This window comes from Etheostoma spectabile, chromosome 9 (assembly GCF_008692095.1).
Source record: "Etheostoma spectabile isolate EspeVRDwgs_2016 chromosome 9, UIUC_Espe_1.0, whole genome shotgun sequence".
NCBI classification, from domain to species: Eukaryota; Metazoa; Chordata; class Actinopteri; order Perciformes; family Percidae; genus Etheostoma; species Etheostoma spectabile.
In genome coordinates this window covers 19,360,190-19,382,399 of record NC_045741.1, presented here as the reverse complement: position 1 = coordinate 19,382,399, position 22,210 = coordinate 19,360,190, and the positions used below count along the sequence as shown (strand labels likewise).

At 39.0% G+C, this 22,210-nt stretch overlaps 1 protein-coding gene across 3 annotated transcripts in view; it reads left to right on the top strand.

The window, feature by feature from the left end:
* The window catches only part of negr1 (neuronal growth regulator 1), a 170,538-nt gene that overhangs the window by 85,896 nt on the left and 62,432 nt on the right, over nucleotides 1–22,210 (top strand). For all 3 annotated transcript variants that reach the window (XR_004333423.1, XM_032525520.1, XM_032525521.1), the window contains exon 3: nucleotides 9,201–9,326. Coding sequence is in view for 2 of the 3 variants with exons in the window: in XM_032525520.1 (XP_032381411.1) it covers nucleotides 9,201–9,326 (126 nt within the window). In the remaining variant the exon portion in view is untranslated. The remainder of the gene's footprint in view (nucleotides 1–9,200; nucleotides 9,327–22,210) is intronic.

Genomic DNA, 22,210 nt, shown 5'->3' with positions numbered 1-22,210 from the left:
AGCCAAGTATCGATCTATTATTATATATGTGTTGGTCAGTTTGTTTGCTTGATAATCCCATTTTGCAACGACCAAATTAAATGAAGATGAACAAACAGAGAAATGTTCCTTTTTAGATGAACCAGATGTTGACAAAGTTTCCTTTTGGGTACATAATTTGAAATTGGGAATAAATAATAAAATTGCAATATATCGCAGAGTATTGCAATATGTTTAAAATCGCAATTCTATTGTATCATGACATAATGTGTTGATGTTGTATTGTGAGGCCTCTGGTGATTCCCACCCCTAGTAAATAACCAATAGTTGTTGCGTGTACATACAATAGTTTTTTTTAGAGCCGATTAAAAAAGGCATGGGAAGGCGTTTAGATTAAATGACTGCCATGGTTGTTGTTTTCTAGCAGTTTAAAGCAGATTAATCCCTTGCTGTGAGTAGGGATGCCATATTTTATGTGTCTCCGTCATTAATCCAAACACTTTAGATCAGTCCAAAATGGTGGCCACTCGGCTCGGTGACTGGGCGCAGATGTTGTATGGGTGACCCAACGGAGTGTCACCTCTTATTATTATAACCTCTTTGGTTGCCTGTTACATTGTTTGGGCTGCCTTGTTGAGTGCAGCAGCACTGAGAACATTATATTTCACACAATTTTAACTTATTTCTAGATGAAATAGGATTAGTCCAACAAATCATTCGGTTTCTAATGTGTATCGAAAGACTCATACCGAACAGTTCAAAACGAATACCTGTATTGTAACACCCCTGTTGCAGTCATGTACTGTATATACTATACTTAAACACAAACACACACTATGCTGTATTTCCAAAAACTCAACCTTTTTCCTTTGTAATTACACATATTTTTGAAATCAATTGGCTTATCTGAGGGCTATGAAATGTTGAAAGTCAGCCATATCAAAGTAAAAGATACAAATTGCTAAAATGGAGGGCCAAGGTTTTTCCAGCCACTAACTTTTTGTCACATCCAGTGGAAAACCCCCACAAATAATGGCAGATTTCTCTTTCTACTTGGATGAACTTTTTACAAAGTTAAGTACTACAAATTATCTTTGCCTGCTTTATGACACTGCAAATAGAGATAATCCCTTTGAGTAATATAATCTGTCACTGTTTATGTTTAGTTTCCGTGTCTGACACCTAATTAACGGGCTGGAAGTTGGTTCTTTCTTGATGCCTGCAGTGAAGAAAGGGAATTGAAAACCTTTAGGAATAGCTGTGTGGGAATTACTGAGGTTTATATTACGCCGTACAAACCCACATATTTTACAGGTTTATTATGATACATCTGTATCAATGTCACCTCAAACCAAAAGCGTTTTGGGGAAGCTTTGGAGTAGGTAGAAGCTGTTCAAAGACCTCAGGATTTCCTCAATGTATTAAGCAAAGCTGATAAATAAAACTCATATCTGCCCCTAATCCAATTCCAAAGTGCTGCATGCTGTTAATTAAAAATGATCTGTCCTCAGATCAGTAAGCATCTGCGTTATATCATATTGTGTTTGGACAGGAAATATGCTCGGGGCAGTTACAGCACCTTCATCCATTTCTGCGGTATGTGTAGGATGATGGTGGACAAATGATGGATTTGAATTACAGAAAATGAAGCAGGAACTTATTTCCTTTTCTGTCTCCCACCCTCAGCTCTCGCTGACTGCTCTACCTCCCCACCACCCATATTTGTCGTCCATTACAACAAGTGGCTTGGCTTCCCCTCTGTGCTCTAATTGGAAAGCTGGATTGCAGTAGGTTTTGCCAGTAATGGTGTTCTGTAATTTGGTAGCAGAAGTCATCCTGGAGAGACTTGTCAGATTTCATAGAAGAGCCCAGTTGTGTGCATCCCACTTTGCAGCTCTAGAAGATAAGCCCGGCATTTTAATAGTGCAGCTGTAAGCATTTCCGTAATTTAAGGTGGCGTCATTAGAGGCTTATTTATTCACCCAAGGCGTTTGCTAGGAGAGAGATGACGCCGCCCGGATCAGTTGTGGCAGCTCACTCTCAGCATCTCCCGCTGGGCTGGAGAAGAGGAAATTAGAGAGGAATGGGCAAACATGACAATCATAGCATCGTTACTGAATTAGCACCTAAAGAAAACAACATGCTGTGTGTGTAGGTATTAGGGAATGGGTTTTATGCTCTGTTGTTTAACAGGCAACACAGTCACGACTTTCTCTGATTTCTCAAGAGGTGTAGGAGGTGTAAAGGGCATAATATAGGGCACTCAGAGAGCTGAACCCTAGAAAAGAATGATGGTAATGGACTTTGCAGGCTTTCAAGGTAATGTAACCAAGAAATTGGCAAGCAAGGATTCCAACAACAATGTCTAAAAGGCACTTCACAACAAACATCCATGTGAATTATTTGCACCTAAAACATGATCACAACCTTAGTCTAACTATCTCTAGTTGCCTTTAGTCACACGCAGTAACTGAGGGGGGAACCAGTTTGCCAAAACACTCAATCTGATTTAAAGGAATTTCTGGACAAAGGACATATTTTAACCAAATGTTTGACAGTTTTAGAAATCAGTTATTTGCTCTTGCGGAGAGTTGGATGAGAATACCAATACCACTCCCATATCTATCCATCAAATATGAAGCTACAGCCAGCATCTTAGCTTAGATTGACACAAAGACCAGAAACAGCTAGCCTGGCTCTGTCAGTAACAAAGTCTGTCAACTAGCACCTGTAAAAATGAATGATTAACATGTTATATTTGTTTAATCGGTACAAAAATTGTAAAACTTACAATTCGTAGTTCTACGTGGGGTTATGTGTGCCGGGATATTTCTTTGCGGGAAGCAGTCACTTACTGGATTCTGTGCCGGACGCTGTTCAGTGCCAAGAAATAGTCCAATTTATAATCTCTCACAAAACGGTGAATTGTCACTGTTACTGCTTTGTTTGGTAAGATATACAGTAACGCATGGCTTAATGAGGTAAAGAGGTGCTGGTAGGAAGATTTTGTTACTAGGGTTGCAGCTATTGATTATATTAGTAATCCAGTTTGTTCCAGTGAGTAATTGAATAAGAAACGTTATTGCTATATTGAAGAACAATTTAAAAAATTGCAATAGAGTGCTTTTCTTTTTTGAAAAAGCTGCATTTGTATTGCGTAAATTAGCTGTCAAAAAACTAAACCTATTTAGTGAATTTAAGTGCCATATTACATTCTGTTTTTTAAAGAAAACATTTTATGAAATGCAACTTTAAGTTGTGCAGCTTAACTTTCAGAACTACGAGTTTCAACCTGAGAGTGCTCTGTCCATACGACTCTTTGATTAACTTGTGTCGGATCCTCTCTGTGTAGCCGATGTTTTTTGTTGAGATGTTGCAGCATCGACATTGCGCTATGGTGGTAAGCTAGTTAAATTTTGCAAAGACAGACTGTTCAAAGTTCTAATTTCTTTTGCAGCTTGAAATGATCCCGAGCGTTGGATACTTTCTGTTGTTATCTCTAGCCTGTCTCTTCTCTTAGCCCCTCACTATTATCGCTGTCTTCCTCTATTTTGTAATCTGCGCTGTAAAACTTCACGCCATGTGTCCACAGCAGCATCAGCACGTTGTGCGAGTAATCATTCCTGCGGAAACATAGTAAAACCTTAATTATATTGATCAAACAAAGCTTTGAGGCAAAATAGTTTTATGTTATGGAATTGTTTTAATTACTCCAGGAATCGTTTTAGCCCTATTTGTAACCGTTGGACAACACCAGGCTAGCCAGTATTGATTGTCTCATCTGAATCGCCGTCAGAAGGGGAATAAATATATCTCTCAAGATGTGGAACTATTCCTTTACGAAAGTTTTTGAATAAATAAATACTTGCACAATAAGATGTATGTTTTATAGAACATTTCTAACTTTGACACTAGGTGTCAGAGTAACAACTTTGTAGTGTTTTTATTGCAATATCCTTTTACGTTGGGTTAAAAGATGATTGCCTCAAACACGTAGCAGAAACACATTGTGACTTTTTAGTACTTATCCCACTTCAACTGTGTTATACATACTATAATATGCTAATGATGTAAATACAAAATGAAAATATGCACTTAAAGCACACTGCCCAACACTGATTAGGTCAGGGTATTACTATGCTGCTTTCTGAAGAACTGCATTGACTTTCACCATGCCAAAGAATCCATGGTATCTTTTCAGCTCAAAGAGGAACATTGTCATTGCCGACACTACCTGTAGACTCTGTTCCTTTCATCCAATCCAGGGGCATTTTCTCTATTTTGGTGTGAAATGCAACACAAAAAAACAGAAAATCGTCCGAGCCGCTGTGACCAAAGGTTGAATGCTGTAATTCTTTATGCATTATTCTTTTTGCATTTTTGCATTGAGTTTCAGCATCATGGTGGGAAATAGCTTTAAAGCTGTCAAGTAAGGTAATGGTGGAGCTACCTTAAACATTCAATGTCATAGTCTTGTCATAGTCTGTCAAGTCACTTTCTGCTGTGTTGGCTTTTAACATTGCAATTATTGATAGTATGTAAATTGAACTGACCAATTCTATTCACACTACCACTCATCCATTCATAAGAATAATTAGTGTGTGACATCAACAATTATAATTCAGTCGGATATTACCGAGTAATACATTTGACCATTAAGAGCACCATTAACTGAAAGGTAGACACTTCTGCAGCCACTTTGTAACTTGATTTCCTCCTTATTGGGTGTGGAATTTCAAATAGATTTAAGTTTCTATTTGCCAAATGGAAGGCCCCTTCAGCCCTCAATATCAAGTGTCCATCCTTTTGCCTCTTATCAACAATGATTGCAATGCCTCAGCACTGTAACCTAGCAACGAGACTCTCACTTATATAAGATCTTGTTTAGGATGCTTTTTTTTTTTAAATAATGGACAACAGATGGTAGAATCACATTTCAAATGCATTAGCTGTACCCAAAGTCCCTCTATCAAGTATTCACTGCGCCCCATCATTATAATAAATAACACAGTAATATTGAACAGTGAGCAGTGATTTCAGATTTAGGACACTTGTGAATCCTCAGCATTTTGCACCATACCTGGCAGCAGTATTGTGGTCCTTTTAGCAGAAAGTAATTAACATGCAATTATTTTTTTTCTATCTTTGGAATTTCCTAAACTTGACATAATTCAGACTTAGAAATATGTTTGTGGTGACTTAAATACAGAAGGTAAATATCAGGACACATCCGTTGTCTTACTTCTTACCTGAAGCAGTTTCAGTTGCCGCAAGTCTGAAGTGTTTGATGGTGTCTAACTACAATAGTTCTTAAAGACATGAAACAAAAGCTTGGGTTATTGTCTGGTGAATAAATTACTGTTCTTTTCTTCAAAGACATTCCCATTTGTTTAAAGTTCGACGGATTTCTCATTGATCTTCTATTCTGTTTTCAAGACTTTTTTGTTATTCTGTGCTGGAGCAAAGAGTGTTATACAGTAAAGCAACTGAGCTACAGTATCTCTGAGCTAAAAAAAAACCGAGGGCTCTTCATCTGAACCTTTGAAAACCTCTCAGTCCCTGCCAGAGAGAGATAGGATCAGTAGACAACTCCAACATTTTCAATTTTGTGCTATCAGACACTGAGGAGATGTGTCAACAGTGGGGTCCTACAGCAAGTAAACACAGGAGTCTGACAAGCAATAACCTAGATTCAACATTGCCTCCGGTCCTCTCCCACAGAAGGTTCGCCTCTTTCATCTCATTTAGATCCAGATCTGTTGATCAAAAATGACGCCAATCCCCCGCAAAACAGAAAACACCAGTGATGAGAATGTTTTCCAGGGCAGTCCTTCATATCATTGAGGGCTATGCCTGTGTCTGGCTGGGTCAATACAGGCTGATGTGGTACCATTTGGGAATCATAAATGTTTTTCTCCTTACTCCCTAAGAGGTTCCAGTATATAAGTGTTGATGCTTTTAATGATGCATGCGACTAGGCTATTTGCTCGTAATATACAAGTAAAACACACACGGTCGGTGCATTCAAATTATGGCGCAGTGTTTATGGGCTTAATGTTGATATGTTGAATATTGGTGCAGAAGTGGGTCAAGACCACACGTCATTATTTTCAGTACAGTAACAAAGTTTTTATTTATTTATATTTTACTTTTCTTTTACTCCATTGTACAATATTTGAGGAGGGAAGACAACAGCTGTAAGGTAAATCTAAATCAATGTAAAACATATTGTGGATATTTTCATTATTCATACTGTATGTTCTGAGCTACACAATAGAGTGAAGAGGACGGTGGCTGCAGTTAAACTGTAGAGAGGTCAATGGCCAAAGAGAGCATGTGACTCCAAAAAGTGTTGGTGGGACTAAAGAGGAACTCTGGAAATTGTTGAATCAACTTTTCTTTTGTTAGTTTTTTAACAGGCATCAGAAGGGATCAGAGGGTTGAATAGTTTGAAGCCCCAGACGACTGAGAAGCCATTACTGTATAGCACAGTCCACTGCAGAAAAGCTCCCTCAGAGATTCAAATCTTGCAGATTAAAATAGTCTCAGTCTCATTTTTATAAGCCTGTATGTGTGTACGTGCGCCCACTTGTCTGCATGTGTGCTCAGTTGAATATGTTTAAATGCCTTTGTGGGTGGCTGCATGTGTCTGCATGTGTTTTGAGCAGCTTTAATACCGAAGCTTTTAACATCAAAGCTCCAAGAGGATTTAGGTGCCCAGAAACTTGACAATTATGGTTGTAAGTGATGTCCAGCAGGGACTGTTGATGAGCTGCTCTCAATAAAAAAGTAGAATAACTACTACTACTTTTCTTTCTTGAAATAATGCTTTTTATGGACTTTATGATACACAGCTTTCAAACCTCTGAAAGTGTAGCCTGGTTCCAGACCTATGAATCACTGCCCTCATCTCTTTTTTGTTGTTGAGTGATTTAAAAAGGTCTAGCTTTGTTCTGGTGAATAGCTGTTTGAGAAACAATTTGAGCCAATCGAAGCCTTTGTGAGTAGGACTAACTGACTGCCAAGCTCTGTCAGGAAATGTTTAACATAATTACGGTCAACAGCTTAATCACTGCTCATAATATATTTAAATGTGCCTTAAAAAAACTATAAAATAAACACAGGTGAATCATGCCCATGATCTCACTGTTTAAAAGAAAGGTGACTTTATCATTTACTGTAAGAAAACACTGGAAACTGAACACAAGTAGCTTTACTGCCTGGCCAATGTAACGGGTGTTCACTTCTCTTCATTTATGTACAGTTACTAATGTCCCCGTTAACACTTTGATTGCCGCTGATGTAGTCTCTGCGTTATGTTGTGTGATGGTTGTAGACTAACGGCTGACAGTTTCACCCCAACGGAAGAAGCACAGACAGCTGATCGTTGACTGTTTATTGCTAACAAGCCTTTCGGGACCTGAGTGATACAAGCACGGTCTAAGTAAACTACCACTACTCAATAATAAAACAAAGTAATAATCAAAGGAAACTTACAATAATTATATCTCTGGCCAAGCTCAACAACTATTAAAATATAACTATGAAACAACTATTAACTGACAGTTGATCAACAGTACAGGATCAAATAGGCTACTTTTAACGTTAATTCACACTTCATACAACGATACTATTTACAAAAATGGATATTTACGCATAGATAATTACTTTGGATGTACTGTCTCATTAAAGTATACATTACAGGTTTCATCAACTTATATTACAGTACACACTCACCTGAGGGATACAAGCCATGGTCTGACTTGTTTTCCCGGGGATGGAAGTTTCACAGCTGGAATGTTACCTTGGTAAGCTGGTAACTTGTTAAATATGAAATATGAAATAACAGTATAAAAATACAAAAATAAGACAAATATTTGCACGTTGCAACTACCAAATAAGAGTGAAATTGCTAACAAAATTAATTAGAACTCAAACTGTGTTTTTAATGTAACATGCAAGAGGCATATGTTATATTAACATTTGCTGGCAAGCTGTGTTAGCTAACATGTCAGAAACTAATAGAGTCCTGCTTCTTTCCAAAATGCTCTATTTTTCCTCATGTTAACGAGACATATCTGAAGTTAAGTGTTCCTTGTGAGAAAACTATAGTAACATGAGAAAATATCCACTGCTCCTGTATTCAACCTCCATCTGAGACCTTTTGTGGTGGGAGCACCTGTAACCTCTAAGCCACCATCCCCGAAAAGCCCAGTCTTCTCTGATTGGCCAGTGTTTCTGAGTATGCAGACTCTCCACATGTGCCTGTGCCTGCTCTGCTTCACTCTCTCTGTACAGTCCGATTATGAAGCGGGTCTTTAAACCGTGAAAAATCCCCAACTAAGGCTTCTAAACCAGGTACTACACAACCAGACATGTTCCAGCAGGAATGTGATCTGAAATCAGGGAGGAATTAACAACATTGGCAGCCAAGATTATAGGTTTCTCTGGTGTTAGCATGTAGCTATATGAAGTAAGCCGTGGATTGGAACAGAGTATTTCAGTTTTGCAGTTATTATAAATCACAGATAAAGGGACATGTTCCAGCTGGAATGTAATCCGGAAATTGGGGGGAATAACATCTGTAACCAAGATTGCAGGTTTCTTTCCGTTAGCATGGAGCTCCATGCAGCAGGTATATGAAATGTAAACACTGCAGAGTTTAACAAAAATGTAGAAACTAGAGCTTTCAGAACAGTGTGAAATCTGAGGTTTTGGCTTACAGACATACATTTTTAAATGAAGCTTTGGCCACTTTTAATATGAACATCTGACATCGTAACAATACACAGTAGATATGACAGAAAATACAGTGAAGCATAATTGGTATCCTTTAAACACCTTTCTTTAGTTCTTTAGTATCCATGCCATAACAGTATGCATTCTAAGTTGCTAGAGTTGCGTATTATTATTATCTGTGTTTGACAAGGGGAAAATTAAATCTTCCTACAGAGACCATTTAACTAGATGGAAATGTCAAACTGAATAATGCAGTCTGAATATAAGGTACGGAGGTAAGTGGGATTTTACCTAAAGTGAGGGATCAAGGATAGCATGTACAGTACATGTACTGTATCTCCTTGTTTAAAACTGGAACAAAGGCCAGATCTCATTGTTATCCACCACTGTAATGTAATAATACATATAGATGATGTTGGTGATGAGCCAGAGGTTGCAGATTTGAAATGCTATATTGTATTTTTTTTCTTCCTTTTCTCTAGTTCCTCCCAAGATATATGACATTTCCTCTGACATCACGGTAAATGAGGGCAGCAATGTGTCGCTCATCTGCACAGCCAGTGGGAAACCCGAGCCAAGCATTTCCTGGAGACATATAACCCCATTAGGTGAGTTCACTTCACCTCTCACACATACCTATGCTAATGAATAGGTTGGTGGATAAATGGATGGATGGACGTAGATAGATGGATGAATTGAGAGGAAATGAGGAAGCATGGACAGGATCAATAGGTGAGTGACTGAGGACAAGAGAGGACTGGTAGTAATGTTGCATATGATGACATGGAAGGAGGAAGGGATGGAGCAGAGGTTGGATGGATTCATGACAAAGAAGGGAAGTTGAATGGCTATAATAATATATTCAAATTAACACACAGTATCATGGAGACAGTGAGATCTGAGTACATATTGAGCTCCTGCAGTGATGTTGCCATTGAGGGCTGTGTAATTAAGGGAAGAAGCAAGCCTAATTTATTGTTTTTCTGTGAATCAGTTGTAAAATAGTTTCCACCCACTGACCAGCAGACTCGCCTACGCTCTAAACAGCTGGAGAGATGCGATAGTAAGAAAGAAAGACTTGTTTACATTACATTCCTACGTTCATATTGTTCATATCATATTGATATACTTTACCCCGAGTTTCAGATTCAGTTACAGACTGGTCCATCCCACATAATTAGGGGTGTCTGGCAAATGCAACCACTTTCTGCCTCAGACCATCTATCCTGGAAAATGTATCCATGTGTAACTATTGGGATGCACCGATTTATCGGCAGAAGATAGGTAATGGACAATATTTGCCCTCTGGCCTGCCATTGGCCTATCTGCAACAAAGATGGCATTCACTGATGGCAGAGGCTGACTCGGACTACAGTCTAGCATATGCTGTTACTGCAGCTGCTGATTCAGTCCATTGACTAGACTTACGCTGACTAATGCTGGCATGACCAACAGTAAAAGGTCAAAGGTTGGCGTGCACACCAGTGGTTTGTTTACAGTAAGAGAAACGAACAAACAGGGCCAAAGCTAAAGGGATAACTAACAAGGTGATGGAGTTCATCGCATTAAATGACCAGCCATTCTGAAGCCTAGACACGGCCCAGTCGTTGTCATTTTGCTGAGGTCTGTCTCCCCAAAATCCACAACGTCATGGCCACACACATTCATAAGGCTCATGTGAGAATGCTTATCCTCATGGCACAGTGGACTGACAAAAATTTTACATTAACATTATTAAAGCAGTTTTACACTCCAAGGATAATACATTATTATGTTATTGCTTTTGTAATGGCTTTTTTACACCTAATTTGTTTCACAAAATGTTTTTGTTGGGCTATGTAGCCTAATTACTGAAAGATTATTGTCATTAAGTTGGTAACATTAGTTGTATAGAAGGCTAAAGCAGTTATTTTTCATTTGAAAGAAGGATATATTAAAGGTTGCTTGATGAATTTGAATGATTGAATGTGCGCTAATTTAAGATAGTGTAATGAAGGAATAAATTACTCTTAAACACTTCAATTATTTTTTATAATGATGATTTCTTTATTTCTCCTGTCACAAAAGGGGAAATAAAGACAACAAAACATTAGTATGGGCCCAAATCCTATTTTAAACATCTGTATCTGCCCGAAGTTTCACAATCGGTGCATCCCTAATTTACCCTGGAAATCCAGAGTTCTCGCTAGAGCACAATTTGAATATCCTCAGCGAGTCACTCTGGCATCAAGTAATGCTGCTCATTAACTATACACTTGTAGCCGATCTGCACCAATCACATCGGTGTATCTGGTATAGGCGGGCCAGAGGCTAGCTAAACAGATGACGACAGGTTAATCTTAGTTAGCTCCACTGGTAGCTAAGCGTATGGGGCTCTGGACACGTCACCCCGTGTGTTGTTGTGATTGGTCGTAGTGTTATCCAATTGTGTGCAGTGAGATTTTCAATGCACGCTTGGTGCCGCCCTTCGAGACGGACGACTTTTATTACTCAATGCCAGACCCTTAATCTTTTGCATTTGGGTCTGGATTTCCAGGCTATCGCTAATTAGTATTCAAAAATGAAACATCCTAAAGTGTTCCTACTTATCACTTATACTTATAAACTTCTTCTTTTTAAATGGGACTCTTCAAACACCCCCCAAAAAAGACCAAGCTACGGATTTTATTTCTCACTCAAGGCAGTAGTTAATGTGTTACCAAAGCACAATCTGCCACAGAGACAAATATGCTGATGTGTATTGCGGATTTCTAGTAAAAGAAATTGCAGCACTCATCACTGTAGGGGGCCTCCGATTTGCTTTGGCAGTTGGTAAAATATCCTTTAAGGTGCATTAACAAAGATTTTTTATTAGTGTTATCATTAGAATTTCTTTAGGTGTCTCCTAATCATATCACACATTAAGTGCTTTGAAGCTGAATCCTCCCTTCGAAAACTCATTCCAAAGCATTTAACTGTTGATGCAAAGCTCTCAGCCAGCCACTTCTAGTACTCCTTCATTGTCATATTATCCCTCTGGGGTCTGAGGAAATTACAGACTCACAGATAATTTTGGAATGCTCTATTTGCAATATTGTTACAATTTGAACTTATGTAAGCAGTATTTTTACTATAAGTACTATAACTTGTTTTTTATTCAGCAAAGGTCCAGCTACAACAACATCTAATTACAATGTATTTTTATGACTGATTTCATGACTTTCTTTTGAAATAACTGGTAAATGAACAAGTTGTAAAAAGCTATTTTAGAAGTCTGCTAACTTAAAGGCAAATTAAGGGAAAGTTTGCAGATTTCTGTTCTCCTGTACATGCAGATGAACGGCTCCAGTACCTGGAGGTCTGCATTTATCCGCCCCTAAAACTTTCCTTCTTCAGCATTTAGCTTAGCACGGCACCATATCAACCATAAACAACACTGGCTCTAGTCATTTGCTGCTTCCTGTTTGGTGCTGGAGAGAGCACACCCGTTGGTTTTTAATAATGTTCACTTTATTTAACTTCAATACCAAGGCTTAAAACTAACAAACACGTTTAATTTTGTTGGAAGGTCAAGACAGAAAAAAGACTGACTCGGACTGCGTTTTATAATCACCTTACACTAAACAAGTAGGACGACAGGAGCACAGGAGCATCTTCCAAGATGCAATGCTTGTCTCCAAATGAATTAAGCTTAAACCTGGCATTTTGTCTGGTTTACCGTGGCCGTTTTCCAGTGTGACTTACTTTAAAGTAAGTCCTCCCTTAACACCGAAACAAATTGGCATGTGAATAGAGATGCACGTTATTTTTTTTAAATCACATATTATTTGGCAGTGAACACATTGGAAGGTGTTAAATACAAGGTTTCTGTCAATATTTTTGGTATACTTATATGATAAAAACTTGCATTTAAAAAAATGCATTTAATCTAAATACATACAAAAAATTATTTTAATCCTGCCGAGCTCCGCCGGGGAAGCTCTCGACCCCAAAGTGTTAATGGATTAGAGCATGCTGTGCTTATCTGATAGCTTGCAGCATAACTGCATTTATCTTATGGCTGTCAAATCCTCCTCTCTGGTGTGCTAGCCCTGATTGCGTTAGGGGAGTTTTCAGAAGATGATCAAAAGCGCCTTCCTCAGAGTCCAAGTGGCAGTCACTCATTCTACTTTGAAGTGTCCACACTTTGAAGTATGCCAGGGAGGAAATGATATGCTGGTCAAATGAAAGGGCCCGGGACTAAATGTAATCACAGACTGTCTTCCAGCACATTAGAAAGGAAGCCATTTGCCATGGGATCTTTGAGTCGGTTATTGTAGTAAGGGCAATTTGTTCAAAGGATGTGGTACAACTGAAAGGTTGTAATAGGCTAATTCCCTATCGATGGAATTCCATCAATCTTTTCAATCCGACCATTGCACAGGCACCCTGAATGTGCAGCCACTTCATATGGAGATATTCATCTCAGTTATGATGACCCATGAGATCAAAACAGACCTGCAACCGACTACTTAACTACCTGAACTATACCATTCTCACACACACACACACACACACACACACACACACACACACACACACACACACACACACACACACACACACACACACACACACACACACACACACACACACACACACACACACACACACACACAATAAAACAAAAATTAAAGGATTTAAAAAATAAATGGCAACAGCCTGCAGTAAATAAAGCCATAACTCCAGTCTTCTTAAGGAAGTTATCGAATCCAACTACACTTGAGATGGGGAGGTTTGGAGAAATGGATTATGTCATAATCCATTTCTCCAAACCTGTATTATATCATAATCATTATGATATAATTTCTATAATGATATATCAATGCTAAAACAATTATGTCATTCATCACATTTGCTTTGAAAATTTGTGTTTGTGGCTGTAAAGTTGACTGTTGGTCCAAACAAGTGTCTACCTTTGTAAGTTTTGTTGTTATGACAGTTGTTTAGAGATTAACTTAAACTGAAACTTTGCCAATGTCTGCAGTTCACACACAAAAAAGAAATGTGAGGCTAATATAGAAAAAAATCCACAAATTCTGCATGTCAAACACCACAGGAATTACCAGGGAACCAGAAAACAGACCCGTTGTGTTTTATCTATTTGCTGATAATTTATTTAAAATGCTGCCTCTGTTGTCAAAGTGGTGAAGTGAGTGGTGTGTTGAACTCTCTCAGTAGATTTAAAGAAAGATCTACTTATAAAAAAGAGATTCAGTTATTTATTTAAAGTAGCATTATTTGCATTTGCAACACAATCTATAAGATAAACAAGAATAAAATAAGAAATTTTTATCTTTTGTAGTTATTTTCAGTCAAATCTCTTGTCAGTGTATCAAACCATGAGTTTTGTATCACCGTCATGCAAATACTATACCTGATTGTATTGTTACACCCCCCAGCCAATTGTTTATATATTTGGTTGGAGCAATTGATTTCAATGACATGACATCAAGCAGGTGAAATGGCTATAAAGTGACAAACATGTCTACATGGCATGTTTTATTTGCCGGCCTTACTCTCTTCAACACTCCCCACCCATTTTAGGGTAGGTGTGGGGATTTTTTGCACTGTAGAGGTTCTGCTGCAGCAGTCAGTGAAGTTTGACAGAATGATAAATTGCCCTGACTGACTGTCAAGTTCCTATTCCCACTCGGCCTGTTTTATGTGTCATTTTTTTCCCCCAGCAAACTCCCAGCTAATAATAAAATGTGTGCATCCAGTGAAGTATGGCCATAAACTGTTTATTGAAACAATAGTTTGGTTCAGTATCTGTGCATATAAAGTAAATGCACAGTCTTCAATTAGAGGGATGCAAACTGAAGCAAGTACTTGTAACACACAGATCATCTTTGTTGACATGCTATTAGGAGAAGGGATGGTGTCTGCATATGTCTGGAGCTTAATGTGCTTAAAGAATCATCGTTTTGCGTAACAGTTTAATTACTCGTATAAAAATTGTGCTTGACATTAGCGTTCTCAGGAGTTTGGGATGATTGCTGATAAGGGTGCTGATAAGGGTGCAAAGCTAATGTTTAATGCTCTCCCTACCCTTATTAACCTCTCTTGATGTGTGTTTACCAATGCAATCATTTTGGACCATGTAGCTCCTGCCCTGGGATGTTGATGTTCTCAAACAACTTGTATGGTTAAATCAAAGCTAAATTTAAAGTAGAAATACTATTAGAAGAAGTACAGTAATAAAATCAGTAGCTTCTCTGTCGTTATTAATTTAGGTCTTGACATAGCTACTTACTTTACTCCTCAACCTCACTCAATAGCTTGGCTGACATGTCAGCCTTTTAGGGTATTGCTTACACATGGCGTACTGTGCTGCGCTTCCTCACTACTCTTTCATAGGTCATAGGGATGGGGGTGAAATAGCCTTTAACATAGTCTGTTTCAGGCTGGTCTGGTTGGGTGGATGGATGGCTGGGAAAATTGCTTTGATAAGCTTTTTCAATTGAGATTTCAATCCATGGGATAGAAGTGTGACCTTTAAAAAGGCTGACTAGAATACTAGAATACACATTTGATTGTTTCCTGTGATAGGACTCAGCTGGGGGACATTTTTCTCTCTCTCCGTTTCCAAGCAACTACTGTACATATATCTGAACTACATACTTCCCAAAAACATTCCCCCAAGAAACAGACAGCAGCATCCTCTACACTGACAACTTACTATGATATATGTACTGTAGCTTACTCAAGGCTGGATCCCACAGAACTTGATTGGTCCTGAACTAAGTGGCAACAGCTAGTGCATATGTACAGTAGCTCAGTCGGCTTCAATGTGAGCGGTGCAATGAATTATTCAAACTTGACTTTATATCACTCCTACACACCTTGAGTTGTGCCTGCCATGTCACACTGGAATTTGGCAGGTCTTTAAGAGATGCTAAGTAAGTTACTGGCAGTCTGTTCACCAGGGATCTCTCATTTAGCACCGGCTTCCTTTTCTCATAGTTTGCAATGAATTGATACACAGTTCAAGGGCTGACACTTTAAACACGATGGGAGCTGAAAGATAAGGAGTTTGGGGCAGCATTTTAAATTTCACATATCACCAACAAAAGCCATTTCTAACACTTCCCCATTCAGCTGTTGAGCTGAGTATTGCAAACTAAAGCTCAATGGGCACAATCTTGTTTTTGTTTGAGTGTTAGCAACATGATGAATAGTAGACATTTACTTATACTTTGCTGTGCATTGTTCCTGGATTTTCTTTTTTTAAATGGCCACAAGGAAAAAAGAGGAGAGGCTTATATACTGTATTCCAACACACAGTATATAAACATGTTCATATTTAACTTTTCATAATAGCAGTTCTACATAGTGCTTCCTTCCAACAGGCAACAAAGTGCGTGGCAAAATGTAAGTGATAATGTTTGCTTTCACTCTGTGATATTCCTCTAATTGGATCACTTTAATACTGACCGTATAGATCTATCTACATTTGTTCTTGGTCCGTTTTGTTCCATTCTTGTTGCAATTCATCAAATCTTCAAAGAGCTAGTTATTCTGATACATAAATGGAATATGGTTAAATAGAACTTCACATACTTATTGCAGTTTGTTAAATATTCAGGCTTTGGCCAAGCTCGACAGATAGATTCAATTCCACGCACTGTGGCGGCCAAGACAGTTAATTAAACAATAAGCACAGTTGAGCTGTTGCTGGAGTCCATGTTTTGCTTTGTTCTTACACACTACAGTATGTTCCAATTTAATTCTAGGGTAAAATGTATTTCATATTTTTTTCTTTATTTTAAATCCTCCATAACTGAACGTCTGGCACTGATAAGCTTGCGCAGCTGCATTGTTTTGACTGGATCTGAATACGGCACTCTGCTGTGAAGCTAGCGCTAATAGGATCTCTGTTTGCAGAGTAACTCCTAATTTCCACCGGTCTGCGGAGCCGCTTCGGAACGGCGGCGGAGTCATTAGATTCCCATTAAAGTCGATGTGTGTTTTTCCACGGACTGCGGAACGGCTGCGTTCCGACTCCGTCATAGCCCTCCGGAGCAGATCCGCAGAGCTTCTATTTTTGCAGGATGCCGGAGAGTTCCTGCACTACTTATAAAACATCCGGTTAATTTTCAAAATAAAATAGACCGTTCTCACAACGGATCATACTTCCCTGTACTACACCTTTACAATGTCCTAATGGGCAGAGACAGGCCTGAAGTCCATGGTCAGAGGTTTTGTGGTTCTGTTTATAGAAATTACATCCTGTTATATCGCGTGATCATACGCGAATCTATGATATCTTGTGGGTCCTTGTGACTTCAGCTGTCTTGGCCACAGCCGTTCCACAAAAAATCCGTTCCTGGTGGGTATTGAAGGACGGCGGAGCACAAAGCCAACACCCAACGGAGCCGATCCGCAGCCGTTCCGCAGTTGGTGGAAATCAGAGGATAGAAGTCGCTGCTAACGGGCGCGGAGCTCCGACTGCTGTCTGTCCTTGCTGCGGGCTGCACTGCCGTCTAATGGCATCAACATTAAATTGAGGCAAAAAACATCACATAGTCTCCGTGTTTTAGTATGGTTGGTTTTAACACCTGATGCAAACCGTATGACAAGATGCATGAAAACCACAGTAAGGACGGCTTTATTGGCATTGACTCCCTAATAAACTGCAGAGGCAGAGACTCTGCAGTGCCTGGTTCTCGTTACAGTGGCAGTTAAACTACAATTAATTAGTAATTAGTTAATTAGTTTATGCAAGTCATTCCTAAATTCAATTTAGTAGCAAAACTTGCTCCTTGGCAAAAATATACCATCAACCCCTTTTCATATTATTTAAACAAAATGGACTTTGGGGTCAGGTATAGTAGAAACCCAGGTTTTGGAAGTGAAAGGCCCCTTATTGGATTATATTCCATTGTATTTTACATTTTGAATAGTTACTTGCTGCCACCAGATTTTTGTGTTGTCTTTGACATAAATAAAGACGTTTTCACCATCAATTGTTGCCTAAAAAACGCCCCCCCTAAAGGCCTATTTGCTGTATGACATATGCTGCTCTCTGCCAGACATGTTTGAAGTACTAGAGACTCCGACTTGAGTAAAAGTGCTCTATCAACATGTGACTTGAGTAGAAGTTGTGTTCAAATTTTGAAGGCCATTATTTCACAATCTTTCTGGAGGAAGAGTAAGCATTTCATTCTATATGAATTGTCTTTCACCCTGACAAAGGAAAACATGGCCTCTCAGTAGGGCTAAGGGTGGTCTCCTTCCTCACCACCACCATCACTCAACGTTGAAGGTGTTGAAGGTGGTGTTTCTGGTTCTTCCACCTCGAAACAAACTAGCAGAGCAAAAGGAAGAACGAGAGCATGCATAGTCTTCTTATAAGACAGCTTGATCGCTTGATTTGCTGATGAGCCAGCTTCATTAAACCTGGTGACAGAGCCATCTCCCGCTCTGGCAGTGTTAACATGGGTTTGGAATGATTTTTATAATTGTAACAAGTAACTATGTAGCCCATAAATCGGAGTAAAAGTATTACACTCATCAAAAATATGTACTGAAGTTTAAGTAGGAGAAAAAATAATACTCCACAGTACAGATACAGCCTTTTAGTACTTAATTACAGTAGTGAAGTAGATCTACTGTGTTACTATACATATCTGCTCTTTGCATTGCCTAAGCTATTTCTCTAATCACACAGTCACATAGCTCTCTCAACCCAGCTATGTCCAGTAGCTGAAATTGTGTTTCCCTGCCGACAGTGCATTTGGCTAAATTTGTCAGCACAGAAAGTAACGGTGAGGTAATTCTACGGGTCACTGAGGTGGCAGCACATGCAATCAGACATGACTTAGGGCTCCTTTGGCCCAGTTCCACTCTCTGGATTTTAGCAGCCTTAGATTGACAGCCAGGGAGCAGGGTAGGGGTTATGTATCAAGGCAGACTAACAGCCTGTTTTTAAGGCAGGCCCTGCACATCATGCGATTCTACCCCTAGTTCTGGCCCACACCTTGAGTTGGGGCCAGAAGGCAGCAGCTCACAATGTAGCAGCGTAGGTTGTTCTCCATCTCCAGGAGTTAAAAGGATAAATTGATGTAGAAAATGCTGCTCTATGCCATAATGGATTCTTCAGTGGTGCCTGCCCTATCTGTGTATTGCAGCCCTGAAGGAAGTGTACTCACAGCTCCCCTACACAATGTGGGAAATTGCTTACTGCAACGGGACTTAGCAAGCATTGGTGCTGAATGTGAAATTAACCTCACTATGATTTCTTTAATTTGCTTGGAGTGACATCTCCCTCAGGTGAGAAGAGCTTCTGTCAGTCTCTCAGATATCTCTGTGTGCATTCACATACAACTCTTGTTAGGTCTCCTTGTGGTTTTAAGTAACTTACTAACAACGATGGAGGTTGTTTTCTTCCATCTTTCATTCTTAATATTTTTTAAGGATGCATATTGCTATTTCTGTTTTTGTTCTGTAATGTAAAGGCTGAGCCCTCAACATATAATGTTCTTTAAAGTATACATCAAGGATGCGTGTCTTGTCTAATGGCTTCTATGACCTTTGTAAAACCCTCTTCCTGCTGTTACAAATAGGAATACCATTTGCAGCCTGGGCAGGATGATGCAACTAAATATATTGGCCTTCATTTATCAAGAAAGACTGCAGCCTAATTAGATTTTTTCAAATGGATGTGTCCATTTGTTTTGGAATTATCTTTATGTGTTCGAACAGGAGACCATAGAACTTGCAACACAAATGGCCCGGTTTTAACAATCGAAGCGCACAGCATGGCGCAGGTGCCTTTATGGCGTGTCCAAATCCACTTTTGCTAGTTTGACGGTGGAAAAAAGGGTCTGTGGTTAAAAAGGGTTGTACTTGTTGTCTTCATTAATTCATAGGTGTGTTTTGGGCGTAACATGCAATACACCAATCAGTGTCACCTCCCATTCACTTTAAAAGCAAGGCGTGTTTGTACCTTGGTGCATTGCTATCATGATGGCGGATTTGCCGTCACATTCTTAATTGTAATCTTTTGCATGTGTGTGTGCTGTTGCGCTTCCCTGTGTGTGTGTGTGTGTGTGTGTGTGTGTGTGTGTGTGTGTGTGTGTGTGTGTGTGTAACAAGCATAGTGTGCACGCGCTGTGCATAAGCCTAGGCGCAATTTGCTAATGCACTGTTAAAATAACAATGAAATGCTGCGTTACTGACTTTAGTCCAGGTTTTTGTTGGTTAATGGCACAATCACCACAAACACACCTCCCTCTAAGACTAGCATGGCCATGGGCGCAGGTGCATTTGCTGTTTAAATGACATGGGTGCTGGATGGAAATTGACAACTGCATCGGCGCTGCAGTGCGTCGGGTGCAAGATAGGGCCCACAAGGTCTTGCATTCATTGTCATAATTAAGTTCCACTTAATACTTTAATTTAGATTTGGATGATATAGGCACAACATGATATGCTGTTTCTTTGCTGTATTTTAACAGTGGTCAGCATTTGGTAACATTTAAAAAAATATATATATAAATACAAAAAAACTTAAGAAAAATCTTTAAAAATTCACATTTTTCCACTACATTGCAGGACAGTGTTTGAATTAACGTATTGTCATAGTCGAATCCTATTGGTTTCTTCTAAAAAGAATTGTAACACTGACAGAAATTAGTCAACAGATTGCACATTGTGAATACATACTGTATGTCAAGGTCAATACAACAATGTCTTTAGTGCTGCATTGGTCCAAATCTAAACTCACATTTAGTCCTATAACTGAAATTTATTCACTTAGTGTTTAGCCCCCTAAGTTTCCTAAGCCTAAACACTGAAGTATTGTTAGTAAGTAAGTAATTTTTGTATGATTGGATACACATATGTATCCAGTCATAACATTGTGCATGGGGACCATGTTTTGGATGCCTTTATTACAGCTTAGCAACGGAATTTGTCAGTGGTACAAAAATCAATTTGGCAGAAAAGACAGGGAGGAATCCATATCTCTCCATTCATAATCGAAATTGCTGCTCAGTGCAAAGACAAGTAATGGTTATGGTTGTAATGGTTAATAATTTACCTCTACAGTCTTCCTGCACTCCCCAGTGGGACTATAGGTTGTATGAACTATCATTAGTAAAGAAATTCACAGCGGGATTTGGGTGTAGTTGTTATTATTATTATTATCATTATTAGCAGTTCTGTGGAGATTTTTTTGTTAAAATGATATGTTACATGCACAAATGTGTGGATTTAGTGGTTAACTGCAAACGTGTTACATTATTATATTTATTTAAAGCTTTTTTTCTTGTTCAAGCAACAGGAAACATTCAGAAAGGGAAACATAGATATGCACATCTCAGAAAATGCAGAGTGCATCAAGATCCATGTTAGATAAGCAGTAGGAACGGGGATGTGGGGATGAAAGAGCACAGTAGAAGTCTGATAATGCTTTGTGGCTCTGTGGATTGGCAAAATTAATATAATCATGGTGATGATGTTATATCTCCCACTTCAGTTGGTTCAACTCATCTTGAAGGCTTGACTAATGTATGACCATCTCAAAGATGTCATTAGAAGGTATTTTCATGCTGAATCATCAGCCCAACGCTTCACAATTCTCTTCATGTTAGTGAGCCCTTGCAAGCTGTAATATCTAGCGCCATCAGTTTAATTAGGAGTCTACATGCCACCTGTGGATATCACTAAAGGGTAGGCTACTGTTGAATGTGGGTGTCATTATCACTCACACCTGTTCCTCATGGATGTGCCAGTTACATTGAGCCTTGTATGAATTGTGCAAGCAGATATTACTGCATTTTTTTTATCAGATATATCAGATATTCCTGATATTTCTGCCTATCAGGAACACTACAGGAAGGACTGATAACAGTAATAATTGTTGCAATCTATTTAGAAATGCGAATTTTAAGGCACTGGTGTTGCAGGCTTACTGGCTTGGCTTACTGGGACACCTCAAAAGAATTGAGCCATCATTATTTTCATAAATCCCTCCTGTGCTTTACCTGCTGTGTCTGAAATAAAATATTCCATGTTAAAATTTGTTTGGTTTGAATCCTTTTTGTCAATTATCATAATTCAAGCGCAAGCAATTACATTGTCCTGCTGTTTTAACTGGATATAGACTCCCATTATGCATCATTCCTGCTGTGAATGATCCCCATTCATTCCCATTGCCCAAGTCTTCAGTCTATCTTTTATCTATTCTGCATCCTCAATGTTCAGTGATACAGAACTCACTTTGTCAGTTGTATTTATTTTGAATCAAATGCTGGGTTCTAATTTTCAAGCCAGTTAGCTGGAGGCACCAAAGAGTCAGCTAGAGATGCTGTTTTATAGTGATGGCCAAATGAAGCTTCATGAACCAGTGTCTGTACTTTCTGAGCCCACTAGATGGCGATCTCTGTTCAACAAAGGGTTGAGAAAGCACTGAATTGCAATGCCTCAGGCCTTTCTCTTAAAACCAAGAGCGCCATCTAGTGGGCTC